Source organism: Odontesthes bonariensis, chromosome 19, assembly GCF_027942865.1.
Source record: "Odontesthes bonariensis isolate fOdoBon6 chromosome 19, fOdoBon6.hap1, whole genome shotgun sequence".
Taxonomy (NCBI): Eukaryota; Metazoa; Chordata; class Actinopteri; order Atheriniformes; family Atherinopsidae; genus Odontesthes; species Odontesthes bonariensis.
The window spans coordinates 16,543,654-16,560,725 of NC_134524.1; the positions used below are offsets into that span (position 1 = coordinate 16,543,654).

A 17,072-nucleotide genomic window follows, 5' to 3' on the forward strand; every position below is an offset into this window, starting at 1 on the left:
AAGAGATTTCTTTCATCTCACCAAATAAGATTCAAGAGCAGCAATACAAAAACCTTTTGACTACAAAGAACAATAATAAACTCAAGTGTTTGTGCACTGAGGATAACACTTTGTTGAGCCCAGCTGCATGAAGTGGTAATGTTGTCTTTCTCCTGATAGACACTCACTGCTCATCAAGACAGCTGACAACATCTGTCCCAAGAGTCATTCTGCCTAAAAAACATATTCATTAAATGTCGGAAATCTCTCCCTGTATTTCTGAGAGCGGTTGGTTTAAAATGAGGGATTTAACAAAAGATGTGCGAAAGCAATTAAAACAAAGGGCATATTGACATGCCTCAAGTTCAGTGTCAAGAAGTCTGGCGCGCTTGTGGTAATACTCAAACTGTCCTCTTGGTGGTGCTAGCACTCTGTGAACAGCAATGAGCTTCAGCAAGCCACAGGTTGTCTCCACCAGAAGAAAAATGATTTATTTTCAAGTGAATTGCATGAATTTATGCTTAGAAATACCTAAACCCTTTCACATATACATTTATAAAAAAAACTTTTTCAGGTTTACGAAAACCCAAATTCCCAAAATTATTAGTTTCAAGTATAGGAATTGTCAGTGCATCCACAAATTGTAGCCAAATAAGATGTGGCATATATTTTACACAACTTACTTAAAGAAGGGTTGGTTTATGGCAGCCTCACAGAAGTAGTCGTTGATGTATGTGGTTAGAAGACGTCTGTCGCAGTCGTCTGTGACATGACCGCCGTAGATGACACCAGCAATAAGGTACTTGAGCGCATCCCAGGGAATCTCCTCATATTTATCCAGGTACAAACAGAGGAGGCTCTCACTCACCTAGAAAGGCATTAAATTACAATATTAATTGACTCAACTGAACTGAATCCCTGTGGGATAGCGTCACTTGCATTTTGTTAACTGTTGATTGTTGCTGATATTGTAGTCTGACACAATGGAATACTGTTATTAGCACAATAAACTAAACTGTCATTATTCATTAGTATAAACAGCCATCACTCAAACAAGTTATAAAATGATTCCATTTGTAATTTGGAGTGGAATAGTAAGAACATCACTCACACATTCTAACCAGTCAATAGTTTTTCATCCCACACTGTGTCCAAACATTGAAGGAACAACATCTCAATGTAATTCAGCAGTTGTCACCACCAGTGTGTTGACTGGATTAAATCATAGCAGTGTTTCTGTTAGCTTTCTAGCAGATGCCACTGTTTCTTTCTGTATCAGATGAGGCCCAAACCTCAAAGTCAGAATCGTTGAAGCCGTAGACAATGTTCCAACCCATCTGCCGAAACTTCTTCCTTTCCAGCAGGATGCTGTGAAAAAAGCAGAGGGAGAAGAGGAGCCTCCTGTAGAGCGAGGGTCTCGAGCAGCGGCAGAACTGAGCTTCTGTCACCAGCTGGTACAGACGCTTCATGTTGGCTTTCACACCCTGGAGACAACAGGGTGAGCAGCGTTATGACCACTGAGGAGTGTTGCACGTGTGAGTAAAATATGGGTTAGCAAATAAACTCGAAATCAAATCTCTAAAAATGAGGATTTCTTTGGTATGTACATTATATACATGCATCCCTGTAGAACCACACAACTACGTGCATAAGATCTCATGTACCTTTGGTGGTTCGGTTGTCATCTTGATGCCAGCCTGCAGGATGGTGATGGGAAACTCGGGATGTGGCGAAGAACTGAGCCAGAGTCTAAATTTTGGATGGGAATTCTGAACCGACAGCTCCTTAATGACCTTGTCCAGGTCAGGCATCCATGAAAGGGAGAGGTGGCAGTTGGCGAGGAACACCCAATGACCTAGGCAGTGAAAAAAGTACTTTGATAAGGTGGTATATATAACTTGTTTGTATATCATGTGCAGCTGTGTTTGAGTGTTAAAATGCTCATGTAGTGACCATTAAAGAAAGGAATAATATAATTATTCCACAACTGGTTAATTGAAACTAAGACAGCGATTGGTCCCGCACCGTTCTTGACTCCCTCCTCTATCATGTTCTTGGCAATGGGTGCCTGTCCTTGGCCCAGAGAGAGAGCATGGAAGTGTTTGCTCATGCCGGAGGCCTCGGCCAGCTGCAACAGGGCACCTGTGGGATCCACTCCAGGGGACAGAACGAAGATCAGAGGAGTACAGCAGGTGGATTCCTCCACAACCTTAGGAGAAGACAAGAGGGAGTAAGGAGAAAAAAAGAGAAGATGGGCCAAAAAAAATAAAAAATCCCTGTCGAACGTCAGTTAACTGAGTTGTAGACAAGAATAAAAATAGATCAAGTATATATACATATACTCATAAATATAGATGAATTGTATCACTCAAACACTCAAATGAAATACTCAGAATGGAAGAAACAATAGGAATAAAAAGGATAACGGCTGACACTCACTGATTTCATGTCGAGAACTGGTGGCTCTACGAAGCAAGAGCCGAGGTGGTTAATAATGAAGGAGGTGATGCAACAAGAGACACGGTCCTGGCGTAGCGAACGCACTATCAGCATCTTCTGGATATCATTACAGTTATTCTCCAAGTCACCTAGAAGAAGAAAAACGGGGAGGGAGGAAATAACCATGGAATTCAGGGGTGAAGGAGGGCAGATTGGATATAAAAAGGATGCAAGATAGAAAGACAGAAGGAGAAAGGTTTAAAAAAGAAAAAAAAAAGTACAGTCACACACCCCCCAGTAAAATCATTAAAAAAGGGTGGTGAACAAATAGCATAATTTAGAAGCAATTACAATTTGGGAACACTGAGAGTCAAACTCTTTTCAGAAATATCAAAAAATAGACGTTGTTTAAAGACACTGATATGTGCTCTGCAGTCACAAAAAGTGTCTAAAAATGCGGAGGGATGAGCACACCTGGGAGTGTGGCGTTCTCGGGCTCAGAGCTCTTGAACCAAAGATTCCAGTCTCGAGGATACTGTTCAAAGGAGGTCACAATGCCATGGAAGTTGGGCAGTTTATCCAGCTCTGTGATGTTATCCCAGCTGGAGTCCGCCAGCCAGCTGGCACATGGGTTATCCATCTGATCTTCCTTATCAAGTACCTAAAAAACCATCAATTAGCCACTATTAAGACTATCCTTCCATTTCCAGCAGAATAGAATAGAAGTCTGAACTGCTCACACATCAATCATACAGAATCAGGCCTGTTCCAGGAATATTAAGAAATTGAGTCTTATGACTGATGATGTTCCAAGCCTTTGAAAATAAAAGGTTTGTCCTGTTGGGACCATCTTAAATCAAACGATGCATAAGTGTGATGTCTGCATGCAATCTATGCATCTTACAAGTCCTCCTCGAAGGAAGAAGCTGTACTCATCCATGTTGAGTTTGCCAGCCACTTCCAGGATCTTGGCACACATCTGGAAGCTGAAGAGCAGCTTGTGAACCTCAAACAGACCACGACATGTGTACCTGCAGCAGACAACACATCACAGCCAGAACCACACTGAGTTAGCAACGGCAACTTTGAAGAATGAAGTTTTTCAGTTGGGTATACTAAATTTATAAGTATAACAGTCCTGTTACCTGATGTACTAACTTTTATTTAGTTTTATTATTTGGAAAATGCTCACTTTTAAATGATCAAAAATAGTCTTACAAAACAAAGGCCACACGCAAACTGAGATTAAAAAGTCTTCTCTCAGTACGTACCTGTACACAGAATATGTGTGGTAGTCATTGAGGTTGGCAATCCGTTCCTCCAGCTTGTAGCTGTGTTTGCTCTTTTCGATGCTCAGGATAAACAGGTTGATGTAAGCATCCAGTGAGAACTGGTACATGGGGTCGATGCAGCCCATGTCGTTTAGAATGAAGAAGAGAATGGAGGCTCGTTGGGCGCATGGACGGTAAGCCTGTTGAGAGAAGATGCTTTTATTCTTTAGTCCTTGACCATCCTTCCACCCTAAACCTGCTGTTGAACCACTTATTCTTTTTATTTATTTATTTTTGTCACGTACGGATCTATCAACATCAATGCGTTCATTTTAATCATAGTTGGTACCAGGCAGATCCTACTATAAATGGGTCAACCTCGAGAAAGGAAAAAAAAAAAAAAATCCCCGATGCCTTTATCGCCTCATCTCCACATCTAACCTCTCTTGCTGAGTCGATCTTGAGCTCAGTCTGTTCACTGCTCTCCAGCTGCTCTGAAACTTCTGTGGCTGTCACTTTAGACGTCTGCAGGGTGTTTACCAGCTGCACATCATCAAGCAGCGAGCCAGTCGCCTCATTCAGCAGCCTATTAGAGCAAATAACCGCATTTGAAAAAAAAAGGGTTAACTCCAGCGAAACCCCGCAAACAGAGCCTAAGACAGTAAACGTAACAAACTCAGCCAAGAAAAATGTGTTTCAGAAATTTAAAACGGGAATCGATTAAAAAACGACCTTAAAGGAAGACCTTACGAAAGATTGTTCGATGTTTCAAAGACAAGATGGCTGAAGTGAACATAGTAGGGTGAAGAGGGCTTGTGATGTCCATTGCTCATGATCTTTTGCTACTACCTTCCTCTGTGTGACCATTAATGTTACCAGGTCGTAACAGAAAGAAGAAGCTGGTGTTTAAAGTGTGCGCTGTGGGCGACTAATAAACAATTAGCATAATAAGATGATGTGAAACGCTTGTGGTCTGTAAGGCTGCTAAATGAGATTTAAGGCTGGGTAGGCTTTTAAACAAGAGTCTCCTATCTTAAGAACTTATTGGCAAAACACTGATCCGTGACATCAAATGTCACCTTGGGAAATAATTTGCGTATGTATTTTGGCGACACTTTAATGAGTGGCTCTCTTGCAAATGGCTCTACTATGATCACCGCTGCTTTTTAAAAGGATTTCTCCACAATCAGGAAGTGGGAAAACACAACTTCAACTGCTGCTACTATGACTCAAACTAAATTTTTGCCTACTGTGTAAAGGAAATATTGATGAATGACATTTTTTTCATGAAAAATGAAAAAGGTCACAGTGTCTCAAATGGTTGGCTGGACAACCTGAGGATCTCATCCTCCAGGTCCTGCAGGCTTTTCTTGCCAGCAGCAATGCTGATCACCAAAGAGTCCTTCTGCTGTTCCAGCTCTGGACGCTCCTTACGTACCACAATTCCCAGCAGCTGGGCCTCCAGACCCTGCACAAAATGTGCATGAATCCCAATTAACTGACATATTGTATCAGCACAAAAAAATAGAGTCACGAAAAGAACAGTATCATCAGAAAAAACACCGGAAAAATCACAGAAAATGCATTTTCTATCATAAACACGTGCACACGCACCTGCTCCTTGACAGCAAAGTTGACTATGGTGGTCTTTGAGGAAATCTCTGGTGTGTAGTGGGGGTTGGACTGTTTGGTGGTGATGTAGAACCTGAACTCTGGATTGTATTCCAACTCCTTATCACCGAGTTTTAACAGCAGCCTGCCACCTGGCAAAGTAAACACAAAAACAGACCCATGCACACAGTGGATTCAAGCACACCCACGTAGTGACTGAATAAAACTTAATTTGCCTGTGTTTGTTTGTGCATGTGTCTCAGACCTATCCGTGTCAGGGACTTGTTGAGAATTGGGTTGAGAGAAGGATCCAATTCCTCCTGGACATTCTGCAGCAACACAGGATTCCCAAACTGGATGGCATTTTCCAGCACCCGCAGGTAATCTGGCATTTGAAGGTCTACTACCTTCAGACCCTGGACGTGTGGCAGGGAAGAGACGAAATAAAGACACAATCGCAAACAAATAGCCCCTAATCTAACCACACAAAATCTAGAGATTAATTTAATCCACTTCAATTAGACCTTCAAGACTGCTTTTAATAGTTACGTCAATTTATTTATTGGGAGGCACAGGCAGGCAGTGATGGTGCCTGGACTCTGGACTGATGAATTGCAAGTTTGACAAGAGATGTGATGCACTGACTAAAGTAAAAGGTTAGATCGAAAAAGGGAAAAGCGTCTTGGGTGGCTTATGCAGTAATAAATAGAAATAAATGAGAGTGGACGTTCCTACGGCAGTGAATGTACATTGTATATAAATCCGGTAAGGCCTTAGTAGAGAGACTTTGTAACAAAACTATGAGAGCATTGTTAAATAAAAAATCATTTCTCCAAAAGGTCTAATCTGAAAAATACATTCAGTTAGATTTAATCTGTAGAGCACAGGATCATAACTACACAGGAGGATGAAACCCCAACAGTATCATAGAGAGAAGCCAGTAATTCCCCCATCTGCAAGCACATGGTGTGTCATCAGCAGACTCAGGGCGACCATCTGCCCTAAGTGGTTGGAGTCGCAGAAGGGAACAGAGGCAGAGAAGACACTGCTGTAGTCTAGCTCTTACCTTCTCCGATTCCATATTTTTGATCCACTTCAGAGCTTGGCCTTGAGGGTCAACTATCAGTGGCCATCTTGAGAAGGAGGATGACAGAAATCAAGTCAGCTTGTATTTACGGCATGCAACATGTTTTCAAAATGACCTACCACCAAATCTAAACACAGAAACACCAAAAATCCCCAAAAGCATTTCAAGCTTCAAGCTTCGCTGGGGTCCAGAATGCTTTCTGTGCGCTGACCGGTTTCCACGGGTGATGACGACTCCGTTTTCAGTAGAGAACGCATCAGAGGGCAGGCCCTGAATATTCCAGTCTCTCACCGCTGTTGCTTTGGACAGAAAAACAGCAAAACTGAATCCTGGTGAGCATGGGATTTGTGAATCCCGAACCTGAAGAAGGGCAAATAGGTGGCGAGACATGAAAAAGACAGGTTTTATTTGAAAGGCAACTGTGAACATGCAATCTTTTATTTCTGCTAGTCATTTCAGAAGGCTTGCTAAAAGAGTGAGAGTTAGCAGAAGTCAAACTTTTTTGTTTAACAATGAACCAAAGATCGGTATTCATGTGTTTCTTCGGCGTGTGTGTCGGACCTCTTTCATCCAGATGGCCAGCAGCTCTTCTCTATAATTGGACAGGAAGGGTCCCATGTAGGACAGGAAAGACGCTGCCAGCAAACAGTCTCCCACAAGGTATCCCATGTTTTCTTCAAGACCCTGAAGCACAGAAACCCAGATCACATGAATATGGACGTGTGGTAGAATGAGAGTGTACAAGAAAATGGTAACTCGAAGGGCCCAGCTTTCAGGTTAATATGTTTGTCTGTTGTCCATTGAAGTGACAAATTAACCTTATTTACTCTTCAATAATAAATTCAATTTATTTTCTGAGTACTTTTAAAAATGACCAACAGCGTTATAATTGGTCTGCAGCAATGTTTAGTTGGATGATTAATGTCTTCCACTTTATTTGGCAGAGATCATAATGGTGTGGCTCAAAGTGCCTGTTGAAGAAAATATAGTTAGAGAAGGGGTTTATATGCAGGATTATACATTACACCTTCCCTTTTTAGGGATATTTGCATGAATTGCATTTCCATGGCAAACCCAAAGTGAACTGAGCAGATCTAAAACCACATGCTTGATTCTGGTCTCTTTTAACAGCTGACACACTAAATGTTTTCCTAAAATGACACAATAGAGGCTGTCGAAATTGACCTCATGCAGCAAAAGTGTTCAAAGTAGTCCCTTTCCCTGAATTCACTTTTCCGGTCATTTTTTTTTTTTTTTATCCCTTCATGTGTCATATGTATGTGTCACGATGAGGACCAAAAGCTAAAAGGACACCAACTGATCTGGACCTACGGTCACATTCAGGACCAAGTTGCTGCCTTCGGTGGTCCGAAATTTTTTCGAGCGTTAAGGCATGGCTTTAGAATTCAGGTTCAAATGAAGTAATTTGAGCTGTGGTGAGCCATTCAGTGTTAAGGTTAGGCTAAAGGACCAGGAAATGCATTGCGGCATGTGAGTTTCTTTATGGGATATAGAAACAAACGCGTGTGTGTGTGTGTGTGTGTGTAGGTGTGTGTGTGTGTGTGTGTCCGGCTCACAGCAACTCGCTCCTCCCAGCGAACCCTCTCTCCAGCAAGTCCCGTCACCAGTTTGCCAGCTCGGTCCAGTTTCACCTCCATGTCATCTGATTTCTGTCTCAAACTGTCCTTCATGGCCAGTTTCTCGCTATGCTGTTTTTTCAACTGATCCAGTTTCTCCGCCACCTGCTCACACACAGTACTTCTGTCAGATGAGTTTATGCGTTAACATTTAGCAGGGTGTTACTAAAAGCCCTAAGCCTCATACCTCACGTAGTTTAGACTGGGCCTCAGCCAGCGCCGCCTGTTTTTCTGCCAGCTGGGTCGTGGCAGCGTTCAGTAGGGCCCGCTTTGGCTCTACCTCCCTGTGGATACGACCGTACACCTGGAGAGAAACAATACACAATCACGGCTATATCATTGCCTTTTATTTTCTCATTCATACAGTTAATTATAAATGATGGTCTCACTGTTATGTGCCTGGTGCATGTTTTTGTCAAATCTTTTTTTATTACTGTACTTATGGTGTACTAATGCCCCAATAATACACATAGTGTATGCAGCCCATTATGGGTTTGTGCATTTATTTACATTTTACCAATGTCCTCAATCTTCATTCACAAAATCACCAACTATTCAGCAATAATGAATTACGAACCGATGTATTCTTGATGTTTTGTGGTGACTACTCATATTTGTATGCATGTGCAGTTGTTTGGGTGCATGTGATTGCATGTTTGGAGCCGGCAGCCCCTCCCTTACCTCCATGGCTCTGACCCACATACAGAGGGACTTGGCAGCTAGTGACACTTTCCCAATGATTTCTGCCTGGAAGTCAGCTTGTCTGCAGTAATTCCCAATCTTCTTCAAAACACGATCTGATATATTATCCTTGTCAAAATTGATCAATGTTTTGATGAAGTTGGCCTCACCTGCCAGAAACATTTGAAGATCATATTGAAGTCTGATTAAGTTGAAACATAAAAGTTTCCATTTCGATACAAATTGCCCTTTGGAATAAAAGTTTTTGAAAACCAAGAGAGTAATATTGGCAATGTTACACTGTTTTTCCTCTGTACTTCCGGACAATGCCAGTGAAAATGTGGATAATGATAGATTCTATGGTGTAGAAATTAAAAGCAAATGGAAAAAAGGAGAGCTGCAACAACTTTTGGTGCATTGAGTATTGCAAGACTCCTTCTAATTAGAGATTCCAGGTTGTTTTTGACTTCATCCACATAAAACATGTCTTGTTTTCCTCTGGCACTCCAGTTGCTGTACAACCGCTCTGCCTCATCAGTGCAGCAATCTCAGCCATGTCGGGCACAAAATTCGAGACATGCTCTTTTTTCGGCAGTAAATAAGGTCAGAAACGGCAGCGAAATAATTTGCGGTGACTCGTATCAATATTCTCTTCCTTACATTTTGCGCAAATTTAGCACTGTGACTTTTGTCAAACACTGTCTGGACTGCAACGGGTGCAAAGTGTTGATATATCAGAGCCCTGAGAATTCTAGCAACAAATAACAGTCAACATGGGAAAAGAAGGGAAAAGATAACAGAGAAAGTGTGATTTTCTTTGGCATTAATCAAGTGGCATCTGTCATACGCAGTCCCCTTTTGTCCTAGTTACCCGTTTCTCTTTTAGCGAAACTGTACACAATCTGTATTACTTCATCATTAATGTATTCATTTTCAGAACACATCATCCTAAGTTAAAATTCTGGACTACTGCTACCTCTCACCCAGCTGTCTCTTGGCCTCCGCCCACGTAGGCTCTTTACCCAGAAGAGTCATGACCGCATGCATCACCGTCTCCACCAGTGTTGGAGGACGGCCATACGACTTGATCTCCGTCATATCCTTCTTATTCAGAGACTCCAGAGCCTGACAAGAAGGAGTAAACAATGTGTGGATGTTAGAAATTAGAGACAGGTTACAAACATGACTGAAGCTTCCAAGATTAGAGCAGGACAAAGATCTACCTTCAAGGCCTCTTCCAGGGCAGGCATGGCTTTGTCCAGCTCTCTCTGCGCATTCTCAGCCATGGCTTTACACTCTAACTCTTCTGCCCCAATTTTCTCACCATGAGCACTCACCATCTGAGCACAAACACAGGAAAATATACACCACTGGCGTCTTTCCCGTTGCACAACGACCACACAGTTTTCCAAAGCTATTTGTGTGCTGGTCAACGGCACTTACCCTCTGCTGCTCACCAGCCTCTCTCGTTTGTTGTAAAATGACGGACAAGTACTGGTCACACTGTATCTGGAACTCGGCCACCTGCTTCTTGGCCTCCTCGAGTTCTACAGACATGGCCTCCACTTTCTCCCGCGTGTCACTGATTTTAAAAAGGCCATTACGCAGCTTGCTCACCTGCTCCCCCAACTCACCACGTTTCTCCGCCAACAGCCTGGATAGATGCACACAAAGGATCATTCAGAAGCTGACTGGAACAGAAACAGGCATGTAGTGGATGTAACGGACAGACAGACAGGGATTATCAGGAAATGTTTACACACAAGAATCTTGCTTGTTCTGGTTTATCTCTATGCTGATGCATGCAGCCCAAAATATCTAAAGTACTCACAATGTATGCATGTACACTGTGTACGCACTTCGGATTTATACCAGGGTCAGCTTAGTGCTTCTTAGTGTTTCCAGTATACACAAGTGAAGCATTCCAAGATGGTGTGTGGAAAGTGAAGAACAGTGGAGCAACAATAAGTGAAGGAGGGAGTGGAAAAGGTGCCTACTTCTTGTAGCCAGATACCAGCTCCAGGTAGTTGGTGGGTGTTACGTAGTTATATCTCTTCAGCTCCAACTTCATCCTTTGGGAGACCTGTTCCACTGACTGGTGTGTGGTCACAAAGATACTGGCAACCTTTGTCTGGATCTACAATGTGATGCAGGACATGTGAAAAGGTCGATCTGACGCATCAGGTTGATCCTTACAGATTTAACAGTTAAGAATTCATGTCTCACCCCCTCCAACGAGCCCAGCTCCAGTCCATCCAGGTACCTCTCAGCTACCTCCAGTAGGGCATCTTTAGGCCATTCACAGAACCAGTCAATGGTGGTGCAGTTGACCATCGCAGGGTACTGAAGGATGCGGTTCCTGAGTCATGAAGTTTTTAGTCAGATTTCTTTCTACCCAAAGAACTTAAAGTATGTTTGACTGATGGTTTGGAGAACAGTCAACAAGAAGAATTAATACATGATTATGCACCAAAGTCATCTGTGCTAAAGTCAGGTGCTTGCTGAATGTTATCTGCTCATGATGACTCCAGAAAAACAAACAAAGTGTGTTAGCCCGACTAAAACTGGACTTTTAAAAATGATGTAAACGCGTGTTAGTTTGAAATCAAGCTTCATAACCAGACTAACGCACACAAATTTTTCAGAAATTGTGCTTGAAAAATCAGCCCATTGAGACAACATGTCAACTTACAGCAGCTCAAAGCATTGTTCTACTCTGATAAAATCCAGATATTATAACAACACTGCCATCAGACAAAATAACCACTGAAATAACCTAATGGTCATATTTTTATGTATGATGATCTCTCACTGAGAAAGCTAGAAGCAGAATTTTGTTTTTTTCCACACAGTCCATCGTGGTGTCGAAAATCAACACTCAGTCAAGTAAATGTATAATCAAGCAAGGACGGTGGTCTAATTAAATGGCTACATCACCGTATTGTGAAGTACAGAATATCAACTTTAGACCACCAGCAAATTTCTGTTCATTCATCTGCAAACATTCAGTGACTGATATTTAGTTTCAAAGGGATATTGTGTTTGTCATTACAACAACAGCATTTGCCCTGGTTGTGTCAACTTCCACGGATCGGAACGGCAGCAACAGGCTTTTTTGTCCCCGCGCTCTCATTCCTAATGAATTGAATATAAACAAGTCTGAATAATCATAAACACACGATGGACGCTGAGATGGGAATGCTCCTATTTAAACGTAAAATACAAACATTTTCAGTTCATTTGTTGTACTTTGTAAAATAGAACCCCTGAAATTTTGCAGTTTTTCCACCTTTGTGAATCACAGTGCATAGTTCCCAAGATGCTGCCAGTCATCCATAAAATATACCTGAATGGTTCTCCTACAGGGCTCATACAGAGTACTATGTGCAGGTTGTTTCTGACTCGCTCGATCAGGTAGCTGAACAGGGAGTGGGGAGTCTCCATCACATTGTCTTTCCTGGCAGACTCTGACAGGCCATTGCACACCTACACACAGACAGATAACAGTGACAGCACATGCATCAAGTCAGAGTTTCAGTTGATTTTAACAGACTGAACTCATATCACGATTCTTTCATTTAAACAACACTCAATTAAACTGAGCATGACAATAGAGATAGATGCTTGAGTTAGAGAGATGGACAGACAAGAGGCCAGCAATATTTGAAGACAATACCAACCTCAACAAACTCATCCTGCTTGTAAAGGTTAGGCACCTCTCCAGAACTCAGGATGTTGTTGATGTCCTCTAGGAAGGATTCATCTACAATCTGGGTGTCATTGAACAGGAACACTGTGGGCTTGTTGTCCACACCAGCCAAACGGTAAAGCTTCTTGATGTCTGAAAGGAGAGACGGACAAATTGTGAATGCAGCTGAACGAGGGTGGGACTTCCTCGTTTATTCTCCCGACAAAAAAAGTATTTTCCCTTAAATATCTGCGAAAGGAGTGGTTGATCTCACCTTCTCTGAACTCCTGTTTGCGGTACTGCTTGGTGACTTCCACCTGGAATACGTGGTACTCACAGATGAAGGCCGCCATCTTAGACAGGCTCGTTCTACCAGAGCCCCCGATACCAATCAGAAGCATGTTGCCTCTGAGCTGACTGATCACACGTACAACGCGGGTTACTGCAGAGAGAACACAAAAATATTACATTAATTTTCCATACTCACTAAATCCTATTCAGACAAAGTACACCCTGGACAGGTCAGTCAATCAAAAAAGTACATCTGAACTGTATCCTGTACAACACGACAAAACGTTTTCTTTTTCTAATCAACACTCGGATTGTTTTACAATCCTTTTATAAATAATGAATATTAATATGATTTTTACACAGAGCTTCAGCTGATCTCCGGGGGCCAGATGCATAAATGATGCATCCACACAGGAAAGCCATGTGTATGTCGTTTCCTACAGAAAAACTGGTATTTATAAGGCAACAGCGCACGGTGAGAATATCCACACCTCACACATTTTTTAGGCTATGCAAAAAACTTTTTCCGGGTGGAAACTGAAAAAAACAAAAACAAACAAACAACAGAATTGACCATAAAAACTATTTCCCAATAATAGCAGGATAGTGATTTTTCCTGGTTTTGTTTCTTATCATTAATTGTCATAATATACAAATGATCTAATTATGGGTGGTATAAATAACTGCAGCTGTGCATCATGGTCCTGATTAATGGCTGTGGAAGACCTTGCTAATGAGGTTTTAATAGGAGGCCAAAAAGACTTTAGAAAACAGCCAATAAACCATGCTCCATTTGTATCCGTCTCCCACCTCCTTCACGATAAACTCTACACTGTAGAGGCACTGGGTTTATGTGAAAATTAAGCAAAAGTTGCCAGCCCTCTGCCCATAGCCCCAATCCCGTCTATTTTTTAAACCCAATCATTTTTTTCTTCTTGTCCTTGGTCCTTTCCTCTGACTTCTGTTTATTCTTTTCAAGAAAAGAGTCCTGAGACCAACAGATTAATTCTCTCCATCTGATTGATGCATGTCTCAGCTTTATAATGATAAAACCGCACCTCTTTGCTGTTTTTTTTCATGATCATGCTCGTTTAGTTTTTGTGCACACAATATTTCTATATGCAGAAGAATAATTAGGGGACTGTCCATCCATTCAGAAAGAATGAAAAAAGGGAATGGAAGTGAGGATCATGTACGTGTGTATAGTTACGCACTGACTGAGAATGACAAAAGAGAACTGTATGCAAGCACAACTTTGTCAAACTGCTGAAAATGATCCATGTGCTCATTTTTTACCAATGTACCCACATACAGTTTTAGTCTTAAAACTTTTTTATGCATCTGGCCTCTGGTCTGTGGGGTTGGAGGCCTCCCTTGACATAACTCAGTTCCCTCCACAGATGCTGGATTCTGGATGGGATTCAGGAAATACATTTTTCATGTGATACTGTCTTTCGATTCTTGACCACTTTGGCTGTATGCTTAAGGCCATTTATTATTTGGGCAATGCTGCCGATGGCCAAAGTTTTCCTCCAGACTGCCAGATGTTTATCTCTAGAACCTTAATATCACCCTCTTTTATCATGATGCCCTTTACTTGGATGAGATTGCCTGTTCCACTGGCTAAAACTAAGGAGCAATAAGAAAGTAAACAAAACCAAAAGCATTATTCTCCCGTCATCCAATTAATCACACCGATGACGTTGCCAAGTCCTGTGTCTAAGCAGCTCCATCGAATCACAGAATTGATGACCAGCATCTTTTGCCTGTGTTATTATGCAAGCTTCTGCACGCCTCTGCCAAGGATGTGAGTCCTCCTTTGTTCATATTTACAGAGACAGCCCTGAGTAGCATCTGTTGGAGTGTCTGTTACCTTCCAATAAGGGAATAATCGGGAAATTTCAGACAAAGTGGCCGAGAAATTGTTATCAGAAAGTAGCATTACTACTTGGAGATTCTCAGGACACAGTCCAGATGTTCATCCTGATAAGAATTAGTGGAGGAAAAAACAAAGCCCAGAGAGATGGCAAGGAAATCATCCAACCTCAAAGACCTGGAAAATCATTGAAGTAAGAGATTGGCCCAAAATCTGAGTGGAGAGAAGCCTGTTAGTGATTACAAGAACAATATTAGTGCTGTAATAGCAAAGTCTGCCTTTTCCACTGATTACTAAGAGTAGATATGAAAAATGTGGCCATGGCATTCTTTTTTTAATAAAGTAGGAAAGACATTGAAATAGAATTTCAATTTCAACCTCGTTGTTCAGATGTTCATGTTCATTTCCAGGAAAAATACGAGTCAAATTATGACTATAAATCAAACTTTGCCTTCCAATTTGGGTTTAACTGCGTGAGCAAGAGCATGTGTGGAAGTGAGTTTTGTGTTCAGATATACTGTGTTCGATGGCGTCTCGGAAGAGCACAAGGCTCATGGGAACTACTCCAGGCATCAGGTTGTAATCCTCGAGCTGCGTCTCCATGTACTTCTTCAGAACCTTCATGTCCTGTAGGTCCTCATAGACAGAGGCATCATTCAGGAAATCACCTGACCCATGTAAAGATAAATACAGAATGGTAAACTATCTGTGGGAGTATTTTACGCTCATTAATGCGATGCAGGCTTAATGCGATGCATCGCTGAGTGGATGTATGTCTGACTACAGTAAATGCAAATACCGAATATTGGTGGCTGTTTGTTTGGACAGATGTTGCAGAAGCTGAGGTCAAATACTGAGGCCAGTTTTTCCTCCAGCAAAGCAACGAAGGCACTCATGTCACTGTGATTTATAAGCCGATCTGAAAAAACCCTGAAATCAACCAATGATTTTACCAGAATATTAGACACTCTGCAAGACGGAAGCACCTGTACATACATACAAGCAGAGTAAAAAACATTCAATCCATCTATCTGTATATAGAAGAAAACATGTATGTATGATAGATATGTATATATGTACTTACCATAGCTCTAAGCATGCTATATGACAGTAAGATGAGGTGAAAAAATTTGTATTTGGTTACCTAAAGCACTCATGGATCCATAGTCTTGTGATATCATTTTGAGTTTCATGGAAGTCTGGGTGAGCTCTTAGCAGACCTTGAAACACCTAGAGGAAGTTAAAAAAAAAAGAAAAAAGACAGATAAGACATAAAGTGATCATTTCAAGTTACTTTGAAGTTACTCATCAAAGCTAAATGATGCCAAACTCTTGAATTTCCAATGTTGGCTTCGGTGAGTTTATTGTCTCATACTGTTTGCTCTTTCCGTACCTTGGAGATGTCTCTGAGGTTGAAGAGGTAGTGTATCTTGGCAGGAGTGGGAAGAAAAGAAGCAGTGACAGCATAATACAGGTCTAAGGTGGCCTGAGTCAAAGTCTTTCCAATGGGCTTCACCTCCTCCTTAAACCCCTGCAGCTTTTGGTTGATCATTGTACTGTAGATGCACTTGATCTGGGACTCCTGCATAAAGAGAAAAATACATTTAATCAAGCTTGGAACATCTCCTGAACCCCTTCGTAGCGGCATGTTAATAAAACACGATGACTTTCTGCAGTGCTTCGGAGAAAATAAGAAAATGGAAAGTAACAATTCCATTTCGTGTTTCCCACTTCAACTCGACAAGAGGAAAAGAAACTCAAAGTCAAGTGTTTACATGTTGAATGCCAACCGGCTGAAGCCATTTTCCAAAGCAAATGTATGTTCTTCTGCGGCAACAGAGACGACAGACGGGATGAGAAAGGCACGGAGGAGGGGACAACAGTCACTGAAAACCATGAGTGCTATAGAGTCACAAAGGAAATCGAAAACTAATGAAAACAGAGAGTGGTCGGGCAGGAAATGAACAATGCACGTTAAAAGCAAGGAAAGAACAAATATGTCAAATATAATAAAACAAATCTAATTCAAACAGATTTTGTCTCTGTTGGGAACTTGAAAAGAGTGTAATTTTGCGTCAGTAAAACTATAATCAGACATCGGAAAGTGGTTGATGAATGGTGAACAGGAGATAATAACCCACCTGACAATTTAAAGATATTGCTATAACAAACAGAATCAGTTGGGTAACAGTAGGAGGTATGAGACAGAAAATGAAAAACAAGCTTGCTGAAACCATTCAGTCTGCTTTTGTAAACACCACCATCTAAAAATCTGAAGAGTTGTTCACCCTTTTCTATTTGTAGAGAGGAGAGTAAATATACAGAGCATGACTTACATTTGGAAAGGTCATATTGATGAGGTTGAATCGACTCTGTAAGCGGGCAGAGATCTGAGTCCTTCCTCCACCAGGAGGTCCCATGGATGCCAGCAGGAACATGTCCTGATGTAGATGCACCACAAAAAACAGAAAACGGACAGTTTGACAGTAACACACACGCCCGTAAAATTAAA

General features: G+C 41.6%; 1 protein-coding gene across 1 annotated transcript in view; it reads right to left on the reverse strand.

The window, feature by feature from the left end:
* The window catches only part of dnah2 (dynein, axonemal, heavy chain 2), a 67,018-nt gene that overhangs the window by 10,020 nt on the left and 39,926 nt on the right, over positions 1–17,072 (reverse strand). Inside the window, exons 51-81 of the mRNA XM_075450887.1 lie at positions 16,897–17,001; positions 15,954–16,142; positions 15,705–15,790; positions 15,345–15,490; positions 15,079–15,228; positions 12,668–12,835; positions 12,386–12,546; positions 12,052–12,191; positions 10,932–11,064; positions 10,703–10,842; positions 10,149–10,359; positions 9,929–10,045; positions 9,689–9,830; positions 8,706–8,875; positions 8,212–8,328; positions 7,965–8,129; positions 6,949–7,071; positions 6,599–6,747; positions 6,367–6,433; positions 5,566–5,716; positions 5,304–5,452; positions 5,024–5,157; positions 4,131–4,275; positions 3,690–3,889; positions 3,323–3,449; positions 2,893–3,079; positions 2,419–2,567; positions 2,005–2,188; positions 1,644–1,834; positions 1,272–1,463; positions 663–847 (exon numbers count right to left, since the gene is read on the reverse strand). Coding sequence (XP_075307002.1) covers positions 663–847; positions 1,272–1,463; positions 1,644–1,834; positions 2,005–2,188; positions 2,419–2,567; positions 2,893–3,079; positions 3,323–3,449; positions 3,690–3,889; positions 4,131–4,275; positions 5,024–5,157; positions 5,304–5,452; positions 5,566–5,716; positions 6,367–6,433; positions 6,599–6,747; positions 6,949–7,071; positions 7,965–8,129; positions 8,212–8,328; positions 8,706–8,875; positions 9,689–9,830; positions 9,929–10,045; positions 10,149–10,359; positions 10,703–10,842; positions 10,932–11,064; positions 12,052–12,191; positions 12,386–12,546; positions 12,668–12,835; positions 15,079–15,228; positions 15,345–15,490; positions 15,705–15,790; positions 15,954–16,142; positions 16,897–17,001 — 4,673 coding nt within the window. The remainder of the gene's footprint in view (positions 1–662; positions 848–1,271; positions 1,464–1,643; positions 1,835–2,004; positions 2,189–2,418; positions 2,568–2,892; positions 3,080–3,322; positions 3,450–3,689; positions 3,890–4,130; positions 4,276–5,023; positions 5,158–5,303; positions 5,453–5,565; positions 5,717–6,366; positions 6,434–6,598; positions 6,748–6,948; positions 7,072–7,964; positions 8,130–8,211; positions 8,329–8,705; positions 8,876–9,688; positions 9,831–9,928; positions 10,046–10,148; positions 10,360–10,702; positions 10,843–10,931; positions 11,065–12,051; positions 12,192–12,385; positions 12,547–12,667; positions 12,836–15,078; positions 15,229–15,344; positions 15,491–15,704; positions 15,791–15,953; positions 16,143–16,896; positions 17,002–17,072) is intronic.